This window comes from Carettochelys insculpta, chromosome 6 (genome assembly GCF_033958435.1).
Source record: "Carettochelys insculpta isolate YL-2023 chromosome 6, ASM3395843v1, whole genome shotgun sequence".
Classification (NCBI taxonomy): Eukaryota; Metazoa; Chordata; order Testudines; family Carettochelyidae; genus Carettochelys; species Carettochelys insculpta.
This window is the reverse complement of record NC_134142.1, coordinates 49856178-49872836: the sequence shown is the minus strand read 5'-3', so window position 1 is coordinate 49872836 and position 16659 is coordinate 49856178. Positions and strand designations below refer to the sequence as shown.

Genomic DNA, 16659 nt, shown 5'->3' with positions numbered 1-16659 from the left:
TAAAAGCTTTTTAAAGAAGTTTCAGGGCAACAGGCTCATCTTGTTATGTGAAAGAATTACTTCTAGCATTGCGCTCCATATGTTCTGGCCCCTGGGCCTATCTTCCAGTGACCACCAGCAGCACCATCCCCCTTGCTGACTGATGACTCTGTGGCTCATCCCAGAGCCATATAACAAAAATATTAAAAAGCGATCAGCTTCTCATTGAATTCCACTTTCCGTCTCCGTATTTCTCAAGAATTTAAGGGATACCAAAGATCTCAACTTCCAAGAAACTCCTCCTAACTAGTCTTAGGGTGATATGTGAGATCTATGGGCAGGCATTAATCCACAGCCCAGCCCCGCAACCCAGCCATCAGAATCTTAAAAACTGTCAAGGGATTAAGCTTCGTAAAGCATATAGCCTGTTACCCCATTTTGTGACCCTCATAGAGGGGATTCAATAGAGGAAGCACATCTGCCAGTGTTCTGAACAGTGTCCTCCACAATGCAGCATGGTTAAAAAGGGCATGTCTTTGAGATAAGGGTTAGCCAAGAGCCACAAACTAACGACATCTACCCAGGTACTCCCTTCAGAAGGATATGAAACTGAAACAGTGTAGTCCTTGATCTTCCACATGACATTCTTTACAGCACTTAATGGAAAAAAACTGATTGAATACTGACTGAAGACTGAAAACTGAAAACTGAAAACAGTAGCAGGGAAAGCAACAGATGACTAAATCTGACATTTCTGACATAGAATTGCCTATATTTCTCAGGCACGCTTCTATAAAGTGCTACGGTCAGGAAGTTATCACCACACTTCAGAGGCAAATTACTGCATCTGGAAGAATACTCCAATAACCTCTTATTGAAAGAAATGGGAGTATTGCTTAATTAAGGACCACCAAATATAGATGTGTGAAAATAATTCTGTTTACAATGTAATCCAGCTTACTTCCTATGAAAAGCACTAGCTCTGCAGGCAAGCAAGCAGCAGTGACCCTGAATTCAGGCTGAACCTGGCTCATCCAGCATCCTTGGGACCTAACTGGTGCCAGATGAGAGAATCTGCCAGATGATGGGAGGTCAATATTTTCTAGCATATTACCAACACTTCCACTGCATATAAAACCCACTTCAATCAGGCTTCCAACTGCTTAGTGGGCTCTTAGAAGACATTTAGGGGTAAATTACAGTTAAATAATAGCACAGAACACTGAGAGCCAGGACCGGTGGCTGGAAACAAACTTCACAGGACCACGGGAAACTTGGCCACACCCATGGTAAGTGGTCATTCAGCTAACTAAAATCATGGAGGATTAAGGAGTTTGCCAGATGAGAGAGGTTCAACCTGTACCTACATCAATCAGGTAAGATGAATAGGGTGCTTTCCCCCAATTACTTCTCAGACCAAAGCTACTTTTTCAACTTGAGTATGAGCCAAACCAACAGAAAAAGCAAGAGCCCATTTTGAATATTTTCTAATATTAGCACTATGAAAAGGCTTATTTCACTATGTATCAGGAGACTGATTCCAATTTAAAACTCTAAAAAATAAGAAAACTCAAGAACATAAAGCAACTTTTCCTCAAATTTCAAATGTAAAAACTATATTCAGAAAAAGGACTCCAAAACACTCAGTAAGTTATACTAGTTGTGGTTTTAGTAACGCATACACATTTCCTCTTAGCAATTTCCAAAAACACAGAGAGCTTGTCTACACTACCACCTTCTTTCAAAGGAAGGATGGAAATTAGGGTGTTGGGAGCTTACGAATGAAGTGCTGCCGTGCATAGGCAGAACTTCATTAAGTAAATTCCCCTCCTGCGGCAACTTCGAAGTTGGCATGCATCTAGCTGCGGTGCACCTGCCGGTACTCTGAAGTGCCAGGGCAACTTCAAAGTCCCCTTACTTTGAACTCCTCCTCCTGAGGAGTAAGGGGGCTTCGAAGCTGCGTGGCACTTGGAAGTACCGGCCGGTGCACTGCGGCTAAGCATGTGCCCTTACTTTGAAGTTTAAAACTTCGAAGTTGCTGCAGGGGGGAATTTGCTTAATGAAGTGCTGCCTATGCACGGCAGCACTTCATTAGTAAACTCCCAAGACCCTAAATTGCCATCCTTCCTTTGAAGGAAAGTGGTAGTGTAGACACAGCCCGAAGAGTTATATCTGGAATTCAACTAAAATACAAGGATGCTTTCAGAGAGAGTTATCAATATTCATGTAATTTTTACTGTATATTACTAATTTCAGTATAATTGAAGGTATGACTCAAGATCACATAATGGTACACTAAAATCTTATTCCATACTTGTCACTAACAGCAAGTACACAAAACAACAAAACTAACTGCCTTTTACAAAAATGCACAGGAATATTAGAAAAACAACATATATAATACAAACCTGAGTAACTCCAACTCTAACATCTCTGCTGACCGAACTGATTCCTTTCAGCATATCACCACTGGCTCGGAGAAATCCGCCACTCCCTCGCAGAAAGCCTGTTTCTAGTAGTTGCAGGGCTTCGTCCAAGGATATTTTGCGTACATTTTGCCGGGCAGATGCTAAGCAGAAAATTTATTATTAAAACGGAATAAAAAAATCCCCCACTTCAATAACAGCAAGTTTCAACTTCTTCCCAGCTTTAAAATAACGGAGGTAAATGCCAATTCGTATATCGTTCCCAAACACATTAGTAAATCCAAATATTGAAGGCAAAATTTCATAACAGAGCCAGAATCAAAACTCTGATTCAGAGCACCTTTGATTAATATGGTAAAAAAATACATGGAAATACTGCCATCCTAAAACCAGAAGTGCTTTAATAAGCCTTTTGCTGCTCAATTTTCCTGACAATACCACAGGAGTAACTACTTGTTCTTAGATATCAATCAAATCAAGACGTTAACATTTTAATGCATCAGGGTCTGCAAGCAACACTCATCTTACCTTAAAGGTGTCACTATAGATATTGTGAATTATTAAGCAGTTCATATTCTATGTTTGATTTTACTAAAGATATATCTTGGGCAGTGGTTTAGGTAAATAAAATCCAGTACCGGAATGGGAGGGAAGGGCATACCATCAAAGAGAGACCACATGACCTACCACATGACTCTGTCCCCACCCCAGCCAGGAACCCCCAGGCTCTTTCCCTCATTCCCCATTCCACGTGCTATGTGAATGTTGAAGGCTGGTTGTGATACAGCAGCTAGACAAGCTGCTGGCAGTTCTGCTCCTTTCCTGCCACCCACCTACAAGGAAAAGGAGAAGAACTTATAGTACCTGCTCCTCCAAACAGAGCACCTGTGTATAGGGTTCGGGGGAGAGACAGGGAGACTAGCAGTTCTGCTCCCCTCCCTGCTGTGGTTCAGTGGAGGAGCAGGGAATCATTGCCAGAGAGTCTTTCCAGTACACCATACTGGCTAAAAATAACTTGCTGGTATGGTGTACTGGACTGTACCATCCCACTTGCACCACTGACTTTGGGGCACAAACACACAACTCAGCAAGATGGTTGTGTGCCACAAGAGCTATCATCTAATATCTCCAATACAATTTTTCTTCCCTTTGAAGAATTCTCATCTTCATTGAAAAGAAAAAAAAGGCTAGAAATGAAAGAGCAAGCCTTGTGAGGTTGAGACAGATGATCTGTGGGAATTAATTTTGTGACAAAATAGATGCCAAGAGCACAAATTTATTCACTCTCTCACATACTTAATAAGACACCTGATGCACTAAAAATTCTCAAGAAAATATGGACTGAAAAATTAAAACAACAGATAAAGCATCACATGGCTAACCTTTACATGTCTGACAAACATCTACATATCTGTCTCAGGCACCCATCAATAAAGTATTAAGACCAGGTAGTTCTGACCACATTGTTCAGAAGGGAAAAAAGAAGAACACAAGGCAAATGTACTAAGTCTACAGATAACGTCTATTACAAAAGACAAACTCGGGAGACAGTAATTTTTCTGAAACTGGAAAATACAGCACTCTTTTTAACAAGACACTTAACATTCAGATAAACAGTAAATATGCCTTGTTTACAAGAGACAGAAAGTGCACAAAAACACACACACTCAGTTCCAAAACAATGAAAGCATCTAAATTAGTCTTGATTAAATTCAAATTATTTCATGTACTGGACTGTCTACAATGTCTTGGAGTCAAAGGCCTTCCAAATGTTGGAGGCCTTCATCACTGCCTGGTCTACTAGGCATGGGATGGAAAACACCAGAATGCTCTCTCCATGTCAGCTGGAGCCCAACTCCCAGATGGAGTAATAACCCACCCACCACAGACTTTCATGTAGCCAAAAATCCCTTTGACTCTGAGGAGTAGATATGCCTACGGAACTTAATGGTATTTCCAATTAAATTTTTCCCCAAATATGGGGTTTGTTAATGCAGAAGTAGATGGTCTAACTAAAAACACAGGACTACATCATAATTGTAAAAATGAGGTAAAACGCAGCAAAATTAAAGAATGGCATGAAAAATTTATCTAAACAATATCTGTTTGCATTTTGATTTAACCCTTTACTTATGGAATATACACAACACTGAGACCTAAATTCTTACTGAAAAATACAATATGTGTTTTACCCGTTGCCTGTTTACTTGTCACAGCTCTTGCCAATACTGTGCCTAAAAGCTTTGAAACTGCTATCCGCACATCATAATTGGAACCATCAAATGATTTAAAACACAGGGTTGCAACATTATCCAAATCTGTGCTCCACATAAAAACTGCCTCCTTCTGAAGTTCAAGCATACACTAAAAAACAAGGGTTGGATAGAAAGAAAAATACATTCACTAAATATACTCTGATATTGTATAAAAGCATTTAGGCAATTTTAGCTTGTAAGATAATATACAGAGCAAAAAGAGAAGGTGGCCCTCAACATCAAAAGGACCTGAATCTGCCAGGACAATGTGTGAGTAGATAACGCAAGCAATCTAAACTTACTCATTATTCTGGGTGTAAGTTTGTGGGAGACATATAAAAACATCGCAGACCACATTTGGCAGTAATAATCAGCTATAACTTCACATGCACAGAAAACAAAGCTAGGTAGTAATTTTGCTGGAAAAAACTCCAGGATTACTTTTTGGGGTGTATTTTTCGTTTGCTAGGAGAATGTTTTAGAACAGCGATACATTTTTCCAACTAAAGACTATGCATTATAAGCCAACCTTTTCTGTATTTCAAGGGAACAAAATTACTTTGTCTTCAACTATGTTTAAAAAAATTAACTACTTAAAAACAGTTAGTTAATGGGCCACTTTACCTTAGCAGCAGCACAGCGAACTGCCATAGAGCGATCTGTTAAGCATGATCGAGCAGCTTTGTAAATCTCTCTGTGACATGGGGTAGCAGCAGATCCTAAACCAATCAGTATATTTTGCAAACTAAGCATGCTCTCATAACGACCTTGAGACTAATAAAACAAACACAAACTGTATACATTATTTGATAACACAGCAAACCTAAAAAGGAAAATTGAGGTTATTTAAACCTATCTGCAATATATTGGTATTTATTTTTAGAGCACACTCCATGATAAGCAGATAATTTATTCATCTTTGTAACCAAAAGGAAATAACTACTCTACTAAGATCTACTGGAAATAATTAATATACACATTAAATTTCATGATACTCTTTTTATTTCAAAGCTCACTTCAAAGTAATTGAGTAGTTGTTTTACGAATGATACAAAACTGCATTTTCTCAAGATTACTCCTGAAAAGGACAGTCCGTAACCACAAATCATCCCTCTCAATTGGTATTACCATGGATACATTCTTTGGCAATTGTTTTGCATTTCAAATGGTGCTTTTATACGGCATTATGGCATCCAGCAACTTTATAAATAAATCATGACATTCACCTTGTGCCATTCATTTTTCTTCATGTTACTAAGGCTAAACACAGCCTAATAAATTTTAACTGAAAATATCTTTTAAACTTGTGGTTGCTTACCTCGGCATTCTTCAGTGCTTTAAGCACATTCCCCACAGTATCAATAAAGCTGTTTCCCAAGATTCGCCCTAGTTTTTTGTACAAATAGCCCAAGCAAACCACTGCAGCCCTGAAAGAAAGCAGATTCAAAGGTGGAAAGACGAACACAACAACAGAAAGAGGCTAAAGGACAGAAGCAAACAACTTATCTATTGTCGATTTTTTAAAAAGAGTTTAAATTTAAACAAAATTATGTTTTTTTCCAGACCATGGAGGATGCTTGCGGGGTGTGGGTGGGGGTGGAAGGAGCAGGGAAGGATCTGGGAAACAGGGTTCATGAAGCGGGTAGGGGTGCAAGGTCTGGGTGTGAGGGGGTTGAAGTGCTAACCTGGACCCCTGCTCCCAGGCACACATGTACCTGCATGCTCCCCGCTACTCCCAGGCATTGCCCTACACCACCATGGGAGCAGTGGAGGAAAAGCCTCCAGAGAAGCACACTCCTGTGCCATCATGCCCCCAGCTGGTGGGAGGGAGAGTGGCAGCACACAGAGCCATATCGTCCACAGGTGTTCCTGGATTAGGAACACTCAGATTATGGAGGTTCCACTGTATTAGGAGTAACACAACAGTATTCAAAACTATAATCTTCAGTAAACTGTGGGGTTTTCCCTTAGAATAATTCCTTAATTAAAACTTTTTGGGGGCATTTGATTTTGGTGATATAAATTAAAATTATTTGACCAATTATAAACAAGTCAAAATGCACATTTTACACATTTGTTTTGCTATTCTACTGAACATATATTAATATTGCATATTCTCCAAATTGTCCACTAAGCTAATTATATTTCCACTGAATTGCAAAATACAAAGTTCTGCAATATGGGAGTTAAAATGTTTCCAGTTAGAATAACTCATTTAACTGAAGATTAATGTTCATTCCATAAAGAAAAATGTAAGTATGAAAAGACCCCATTGTCTATCAGAAAGATTCCACTTTCTTCAAATGGTAGTTGACTATTGCTTGATTAAGTCATTACGGAAGCCTACCAACTGAGAGGTTAGAGTTAAATTTTGCTCATGACTTGGCTGATCATAGAAACAACAGTACAATATCATCCTTTGTGAACACTTGCCGGATAGGTGCAAAAACTTAACCTAACTAGTCTAATGTCAAGAACCAACTTATACCCTTTCTATTTAAATTCTAACAGAGAGGAAGCCATGCTAGTCTATATACTATCAAAACAAAAATCAGTCAAGTGGCACTTTAAAGACTAGCAAAATAATTTATTAGGTGAGCTTTCGTGGGACAGACCCACTTCTTCAGACTATAGCCATACCAGAACAGACTCAATATTTAAGGCACAGAGAACCAAAAACAGTAATCAAGGAGGACAAATCAGAAAAAAAATGATAAAGGTGAGCGAATCAGAGAGTAGAAGGGTGGGGAAGGTCAATAATTAGATTAAGCCAAGTATGCAAACGAGCCCTTATAGTGACTCAGAAAATTCCCATCCCAGTTCAAACCATGTGTTAATGTGCCAAATTTGAATATAAAAGACAGCTTGGCTGTTTCCCTTTGCGTAGTGGTGTGAAAATTTTTCTTCAGGAACACACAAACTCTTAAGTCGTTAACAGAATGGCCTACTCCATTAAAATACTGACTAACAGGTTTGTGGATCTGGAGTGTTCTGATGTCTGTTTTGTGCCCATTAGCCCTTTGTCTAAGAGAGTTAGAAGTCTGTCCAACGTACAAAGCATCTGGGCATTGTTGGCACATGATGGCATATATGATGTTAGTTGAGGAACATGAGAATGTGCCCGTGATTCTGTGAATAACCTGGTTAGGTCCAGTGAACCGGGATGGGAATTTTCTCAGTCACTATAGGGGCTCATTTGCATACTTGGCTTAATCTAATTCTTGACCTTCCCCCCCCTGCCCACCCCTCTGCTCTCTGATTTGCTCACCTTGATCATTTTTTTCTGATTTGTCCTCCTTGATTACTGTTTTTGGTTCTCTGTGGGTCTGTCCCATGAAAGATCACCTAATAAATTAATTTGCTAGTCTTTAAAGTGCTACTTGACTGCTTTTTGTTTTGATATTTTAATTCTATGGAGGATGTTAACAAAAATTTCCCGAAGAACTAAGTTTTAATTTAATGGCACCATTTGCAATCTTTACTCACACAAATAAGTTTACTATCCTAACATTCAAATTTGAATTGGTCGCTAGGAATCAAAAGTGATATACTGCCTACTAATTTACTGCCACTAGCAGAATTTCTCTTTGAAATATAGGCATTCAATAAAAACATTAGCTTCTCCTGTGCACGAATGCAACAAGACACAAGGGCCACAGACACAGGAAATGTGAAGGTCCCTTTTCTGCCTCCTGGTTAGGGCTGCTTCCCTCCCCTAAATGCAAACATTTCTTTACAATATTTTATAAGCTTATATCCAGACAACAGCAACTTCTCAAGGCAATCTTACTGTGAAAATTTTGCATTCAAGCTTTTATACTGCAAGCAGTAATAAAAAGCTGTAGCTTCCTAAATAAACTCCTACATTTACATACATAGTCTATAGTACAGTAAACTCTCATATCCAGCAGCCCTGGTACCAGTAGGTTGCCGGATAGTCATACATTCTGGATAATGGAGAGGGACACCTAGCAATGCACAACACTAGAGAAAAACAAGATTAGAGGGACAAAAATGTATGCAAAGTACTTCATTTATCAACAGTAGTACTGTACTCTGTAAATGTACACTGTGTTTGCTGTATTCATTTTTATCTTTTTCCCTACTATACTGTACTTGCAGAAAACGTAACTAAAATTTACTTCTGGTTACAATGCCAGTTATTCCAGAGTCCTGCATGATAGAATTTCCAATATGAAAGAGTTTACTGTATTTAGAATGCTTAATAGATACTGTCTTCTCATTCTGTACTGCTTTTTTTTCCCCCCATTAAATGTAACCTCCCATCAGGGCAACCCTCTCTCTCTGTCCAATATGGGACAGGGAAATATGGGGGAAGGGGTGGCTCCTTCTGGCTCCACCAAGCCCCAGAGAGCTGGAAAGGAGGTGGCAGCTGCTGGCCCTCCCTGGGAACCCAGGGAAGCAGCAGCCACCAGTCCTCCCCAGGAGCCTGGGGAAGGAGCAGCTGGTGGCATGCCCTGGGGCAGCAACAGCCGCTGGCCTGCCCAAGGAAAGAAGCAGCCCCAAGCCCGCGCCAAGCCCTGGGAAAGCAACAGGGATGTGGCAGCCACCCACACTACCTGCTTCCCTGAGGCTTGGGGAAGTGACTCCCGCCAGCAGCTGTGCCTGCGCAGCTGCTGGCAGAAAAGGTCAGCAGGGGAGGGCTCAAATATGGGACAATTAGTCCCTTTAAAAAAAAAAAAAAAAGTAGGGACACTTTTTTGTGTCCCTAACATGGGACTGTTCCGCTTAATACGGGACGAATGGTCACCCTACCTCCCCTCCATTTCAGCATGTTTTAAGACTTTCCTCTCAAATTCCTCCCCAACACTTGTACTTGGAAATGTCTTCTAAAACGCCATGTTCAATACATTTAAAGGTGCACTGCAATTCTAGACACAAGCAAAGTGTACCTAAAGCATCAATGGCAATTAACTGAGCAGCAACGCATGGCGAGTCATTTGTTTCTAATACTAAGGGCTCAGTGCTAAAATACCCTCCACCCATTGAGATCTCACAATTTCTAATTTAAAAAAAAAAAGTTGTGCTGTAGTTCAGAATTAAGTAAGGCAAGGATTTTCAATGGAGCCTAAGCACCCAGCTCCTATGGAAATTCAAAGGAAAAGGAAAACCCAAATATTTTAGGCTCTTTTGAAAATGTTAGCCTAACACTTCATTACATTCCAAATAAGTTAACTGTGTGTATTTAAACATGACATTGAAACACATGTTAAGAGGGCTGTATTATTTTGTTTTAATTGAAACATCTGTGTAATAGGGTTCATAGTGAGTTAACATATTACCAACAACAGCTAATCGTAAGATTAGATGCTAACTGGGAACTATCCCAACCACAACCCATTAAGACACAAAATGTAATCTCTCTCAATGAGCCCCCCTTGGACTCTCCAAGAAAATCAAGGGCCACTGTAGAGCTTTCATGGAAAGATATTTCTAATCTCAGAAGCTCAAAGGCCCCAGTCGTTGTTAGATAGCTGAGCTCGGGAGCAGAGCTTAAAATTTCTACAGAAGATTATATCATATAACCAGTAAGGTTGTATGACAGGTCATTTCAATTAAGCAGATTCTACTGTAGTTGAGCGTGCAAACGGGTTAATGCATTTTAAATTGATAGCTTCAGTTAATTCAGATTAACTGTCCTAAGCATCCCTACACAGATATGCCCCATAGAGTCTTCTTTAACAGTATGCCCATATATCAACAAGACACACGCAGCTGGCCTGTGCTGGCTAGCCGGGGCTCAGGCTGTAGGGCTGTTTCATTGTTGTGCAGACTTGCAGGTTGAAGCCAGAGCACAGATTCTAGTAATCTGCGAAGGAGGAGGTTTACATCCCCTTAACACCACGTAGAAGGATCCCAGATATCCAGCCCAAGCCTGGAAGTCTATACAACAATGAAACACAGGGCAGTCACAGGTATCTAGCTGCTGTGTAGACATACCCTAAATGGCTACAGTGAACTTAGAATTCTTGTTTCCTTTTTACACATATTAATCTTGTCTACATTGAATCTTATCTGCTACCAGAGAGCCTAACTGTCCAGGTCTGTATGGTACTTCTGAAGTTCCTAAAAATGCTCTCTGTACTCACCTAACCTAAATATCTTGAAATCATGTTTATAAGAACAACAAAGCTTCTTCGCGGGGTGGGAGTAGAAAAAAGGGCACTATATTTAAAGTTGACTGCACCTTCATGATCCATTTCTAAGGTGAAATACAGATCTGCTGTACGTAAAAAGTGCAGCTGATAGTTAAGATGGAAATCACATTAAAGTTGCTTATTAAAAGTAACAAAATAATTAACTCAGTTAACCTTTTATTCTAAAGGTAGCACACCAAATATAAAAAATAAAACTGATATTCTTCTGATGTGCAGGAATGTAATTTGAAATTACTTTCAGAGTTCATGTTACTTTATTCTTAAGACTCAGAAGTCTTTGACAGTTACAAGATGCGATCTAAAAAGACAATTATTCTTTAGGTTTGAAGCTTTTTTTTTTTTTTTTTTTTTTACTTACAGTTTTGTGGGTAGGTAACTGGGTGAATCATCTTTGCTCCGAATGAGTTCATTGCATTTGTCAACTGTCTGGTAAGCAGAGAAAGTGTCTCCAATACTATAAAGTATTGCTAGGTTCTTGGCTATGAGCCTTCTTGTAGGAGGGCCTGGTGAACTATTTAACAAAGCTATGAGCTGTTCAGTCAGTTTCTTCTGTTCTTCCTTTACATCAGCCTGAAAATAAAGTTAGTAACCATTTAAAATCCAGTACAATTATTTTATCTTCTCCCAGCATCACTTTCTTTCAGCTAGTTTAACATTCTCAGTTTAAACTGCTCATTTCCCCCCCAAGCTTTTCCACTGAATGGAAGACAATCTGAAACACATGAGCCACTTAGATTCTTATACCTACACTCTACCTTCCCCCACATAGGCTGTGGCCACACTTGGCCAAAACTTCAAAACTTCCTCCCAATGGAGGGGAATAAGAGGATTTTGAAAAACGTGGGGTCCTTTCAAAAAGGACTCCCGTGTAGCCGAGCTGAGCCATGAGCATTTGAAAGCGGTGCTTTCGCAGCACCACAGACGGAAGCATCCTAATGCTAATGAGGCACTGAATATTCAGTTCAGCGCCTCATTAGTAATCTTCAAAATGGCCATTTGCATGGCCATTCAAAGTTTTGGCCAAGTGTGGCCACAGCCATACAGTTTTTCTAGTAATATTATCAGGAATACTTTCAACAGCATCAGAGTAGCTATATCCTTTTGACACAAGTGAATAATTTTGTTTTGTATGTCATTCACCATTTTCTCTTAAAAAGATAATTCATTAGAGAACACATCAATAGGGCACCTGTGCAGAAAAAACAACTGAAAATGTACACTAGAAGAAACATGAGTAAGAATTATTTGAAAAAAAAAATCAGAATTTAAGGAAAATAGTTTCCTCTTTTAGAATACACTGTGAGGTTAAAGAGAATCTCACTTTGTGAATTCTGTTTTTAAAAGATTGAGAAATTGTAACTGCCAACTCTCACAACACTTTACAATTTTTCATTTACCCAAATTCCTAAGTGACTGCTATTCTAGATCAATTGACTAGTAAGTTAGATCAGTGATGTATACCCCTTGGTTTTGGAGCCACATTCTGCTCCTGGGACCCTGCATGGAGTTCTCACATATCGTAGGTTTCTAACCAGAGATCTTTGTGTTTAGCCTAATCTCAGACAGAGCAAACAAAGTACAGTAAGATCTTTCATATCCAGCAACCCCAGGACAGGGAGGTTGCTGGATATTCAAATATGCTGGATGATGGAGGGGTGTCTTCCCCTAGTCCCTGATGTGGCTCTGTGCCTGTGTACGGGGGCTTGTACTTCTCCTCGGCTCAGCTCCCCTCTTGCTCCCATATACTGGAACTAGGAGAAGTGGGTGCAGGGACAAGTCTACTGCTTATAAGAGTCTCATATAAAATTAGAATTCTCAGCTGTCTACCCAGCAAAGCTTTAGTCCTGCTTTGTGCTGCTGGAGTCACACAAAAGCAGACTTAGAGAGAGACTATGAGTGTCTGCTTGGTTCCTTCTTCTTTGTCTTGTGGCAGGCAGCAGCTCCCTCCTGCTCAGAGCTTGGCTGGTGAGGCAGCTCCTCTTGCTGCCAACTGTGCTGCTGGACTGCCCTTCTCTTTCGTGGCGCCTCCTCTCTCCCACACAGCCTGCGGCAGGGTCTTGCCATGTTGCTCCTGCTCCCATCATGCCTGCCCCGAACAGGAGGGCTCCTCCCCTCCCCTGAGGTCAGTGCACTGCTCTCTAGCCACCTTTGGGTCCGGCGCAACTATGTGCTCATGGTTGCTCATGGTGGCCTCCACACCATCTGGAGCAGCCTGCCCCACCCAGATAACAAAGCGCCTCCCCTTGGCAAGGCTGCCTTGTTCCAGGCTGCCAGCTCAGGGGCACCCCATTGCCGAGGGCCGCTGACCATGAGCCGTTCCCTGGGTGTTGGCTGGATTCTTCTCCCGGTGTGACCAATGGGTGGGAGAGGAGAGGGACGGGGAGACAGCTGTGAGCAGTGCAGCGCCCCTAGAGGAGGCAGCCTAGGTGCCTGATGGCACTTGGTGCCAGTTGTTTGAGAGTTCCAGTAGACTGAACACTGGTTAAAAGAAGTTGACTGTATACATCATATGGATTTTCCCCTCTCACTGAACACACACAACACTGAGGCAAAACAGCCAAAGTTGGCATGAGCCCTCCCCAACTCCTCTTTCACTCAACAAGTAAAGGGGAACCAGAGAGGAACTATGTCAGATGGAGATACAGAGACCCTGAAATAATTACGCCCTAATGTGCTGATATTCTGCTGCAAGGGCATGAAACAATAACAACTACTCCAACTACTTTTATTGAAGAAGTAGCTCTCCAGATGAAGGGTTACCACCACTGAGTTCCTGCTTAAACAGCAGGAGCAGTGATATTTATTGGACCAGATGAACTCTGAATAGGGTGACCATCCATCCCGTACGTGGTAGGACGATCCCGCATCTGGGATGCCAAAAAGGTGTCCTGACTTACTTTTTAAAAGGGACTAACTGTCCCATATTTGGGCCCTCCTCCGCTGACCTTTTCCGCCAGCAGCTGCGCAGGTGCAGCTGCTGGCCAGAGAGCATGTAGGTCACTTCCCTGAGCCTTGGGGAAGCGGGGGAGCATGGCAAGTGACAAGTGATCCTAGCCAATTCCGCGATTCCCCACATATTGATCGGATCATTGGGCACTTTTAGACTTCCCCCAAGGAGGGCAAAAGGTGCTGGCATCACCGCCACCTTGCGTTCTGGGATGTAGTGTGGTGCATCAGGGGGTGGAATGTAGCCAGACAGAGTCTCCCCCTTACAAGCCAGCTTGCTCGTTGCCCCACCCCCGCACTGAGGAGCACACAGGGCACGGAAATGGCTGCTGACAGCACAGTCTTTGATGCTCTCATTTGATGCATCCCTGCCACTTTCCCGTGGCTCCTACTTCCCCAGGGCTCCCAGGGAGCACCGGGACTTCCGCCTTCTTCCCAGCTTCCTGGAGTTGGTGGAGCCGAGAAGAGCTGCCCCTCCCCCTCATATCTCCCTGTCCCATATTTGGGACAAGGAGATATGGTCACCCTAACTCCAAAACACATAGTTAACTCAACTTTTTTTTCTATGTATCATGTACTGGAAATACAATAGAAAAGCAGCATTTCTCACACTGTTTTGATTTTTCAAAAAGCCACATGCTATAGCTATAACAATATACAGAAAACATGAAGGAAAAAAATCTGTTCATTTAAACTTAAGGATATTTTAAAAATTAAATATTACTAAAAAGGTGTAAAATATGTAATTCCATGAAATATTTTATACCAGATTAAAGGAGCTGTTACTAGAAGAGAATATAAATTCTCAGCAATTTTTGTAAAGATGTGTTTAACTGGAATTCAGTAAGACCATTATGTAGATCTGAAATATTATAATCCAAGTAAATCTTTAAGACTAACACTAGAGATAAAGCACTTAATATACAGAGTAAGGGACATGAAGAAAAAATGTTTTCACTAAGGAATCTTAATTCTTTCCCATTATACTTACCTTGCTAGTCACTGGTAAAAGTTTCTCCAAAAACCTCAACCATTCAAAAATGAACTCTGCTTTCTGAAATTCACCAAGTTGGTTGTATGCCTCTTCATTAAGCAGTAAACTGTGAGCCAACTCCATTCCTTGAAACCTCTCTCTTCAAAGACCACAAATTAAGACGCCCAGAGCTGTAACTAATCAAGATTCTCATCAATCTCGAGCAACTGAATTAGAAGATAAATCTCCTAAAAGAAATATAGAAGTTATTAGGCTAGAAATCATACCACGTTTCAGTCTTAACATACTGATATTAACACTAATTTTTTAAGTAAGAGAGTAACCAATGCACATGGACAGGCATGTTATTAAATATCTCATTTGGGTACACTTGGTGATATTTACGCTCATGGACATGAGACACTGATAGTAAGATGTGACATGCTGGTTAAAGCCAGAAATAGTACAGAATGTGCCATGTAAGCTTCTTCACAAAGCTGTCAGTTCACCTGCAGCTATCTTTTGAAATTCCACCATCTTGTTCATCATCTGCTGAAAAATGATGGCCATTCATGCCCAACGGTGACAAATTTTGTCATCTATAGCATAGTTGACTATTGGGCACTAAAGCTAATAGAATAAAAACAGATATAAAATCATATTAATTTATACCCTGGCTGGAAACAAACCCATTTCCCATAAATAAAGGGTTACTGCACAGCTCTACTACTGTACCTATCTGTAATAAACAGGGACTTGAATTTATACTGTAAAGTAAGATACTTTTATTATTAAACTTCTGAGATGGTCTTTCTTTTAAGAAGTTCTGTTAAATGGCATAAATTATTTTAATTAATCAGGAATGAATTCAATACAAATTATATCTAGATTCTGTATTGCACAAGTCCTTCAAAGTCTAATATTTGGGTCTCATATCCTCCAAATATAATTCAAAACAAATTTAATTAAAAAAATTCTAAACAGACCTTCGTTATCCTACAGAAATGTCACATAGGTTTTATAAGCAATTTCTGCAAGAAATTTTGTAGCTGCCACAAACAAAAATTTTTTTTAGCCTGCAGTAAAATGCCAGTGTCATATTTTATACTCCAAAGCAAATTATCCTTTCCAGAGGTCATTAAGACTGCTGAATATGCCTTTTATTTAATACAACAGCAATACTGTATTGTAAAATGATCTATTAAGCAGCAAATGGTAACACAAAGCAGTGCTAAATAATTTAGGGCTCAGCTTGTCATGTACACAGCAGCAGGTTATCTTCATTACTCAACACGTTTTTCATACTTTTTACTCCCTATGGAAATCAGTTATAATAATTAAGACAGAGTTCATCACAGACATCACAGACTCTGTAACCTTCCATGACATCTCTGACTTCTGCAGCTCCTGGTGAGGGTGACCTCAAGGCTGCTCAGGCAGCCCTTTCAACAGTTGTGCCAGGTGCGACTTGGGAAGCTTTGGGCTACCTCCCATGCTTTCCAGAAGCAGCAGGAGGAATCTGGCGGCAGTGTAGCGGGTCATGGCAGGATACGAGGACTCTGAATAGCACTTTCATGGAGAGTGGGAGTTCCCCAGAAGCAGTGGCAGCTCTCTCCCTCTAAGCTCTCATTAGCCATGGTTCCAAAAAAGAGCTGCAAAGATGGCCCTGTGCCAAGCTAGGATTTTAGGGAGGGACATGTTACTGCTTCTGAGATGGAGGGCAGTGTTTCTTAACCAGTGGTATGTGTACTCTAGGTACACCACGGTCTTCTGGGGGATACATTTACTCATCTAGATATTTGCCTAGGCTACATAAAAAACAATACAATCTAAAAGTACATTCAGATAATAACTTGTTTCTACTGCTTCAAATGTCTTATGCAGAAATGTAAGTACAGTAT

General features: G+C 40.6%; 1 protein-coding gene across 7 annotated transcripts in view; it reads right to left on the bottom strand.

Moving 5' to 3' along the window:
* Positions 1-16659, bottom strand: part of HEATR5A (HEAT repeat containing 5A) — a 110698-nt gene that overhangs the window by 84669 nt on the left and 9370 nt on the right. For 4 of the 7 annotated variants that reach the window (XM_074996887.1, XM_074996893.1, XM_074996892.1 and 1 more), the window contains 6 exons: positions 14777-15006; positions 11198-11409; positions 5979-6087; positions 5285-5434; positions 4598-4769; positions 2388-2548 (listed from right to left, as the gene is read on the bottom strand). In XM_074996887.1, coding sequence (XP_074852988.1) covers positions 2388-2548; positions 4598-4769; positions 5285-5434; positions 5979-6087; positions 11198-11409; positions 14777-14902 — 930 coding nt within the window. In that variant the 5' untranslated portion in view covers positions 14903-15006. Of the gene's footprint in view, positions 1-2387; positions 2549-4597; positions 4770-5284; positions 5435-5978; positions 6088-11197; positions 11410-14776; positions 15007-16659 lie in introns of those variants that run through there. The other 3 variants (XM_074996889.1, XM_074996890.1, XM_074996894.1) reach the window with 3 other exon arrangements.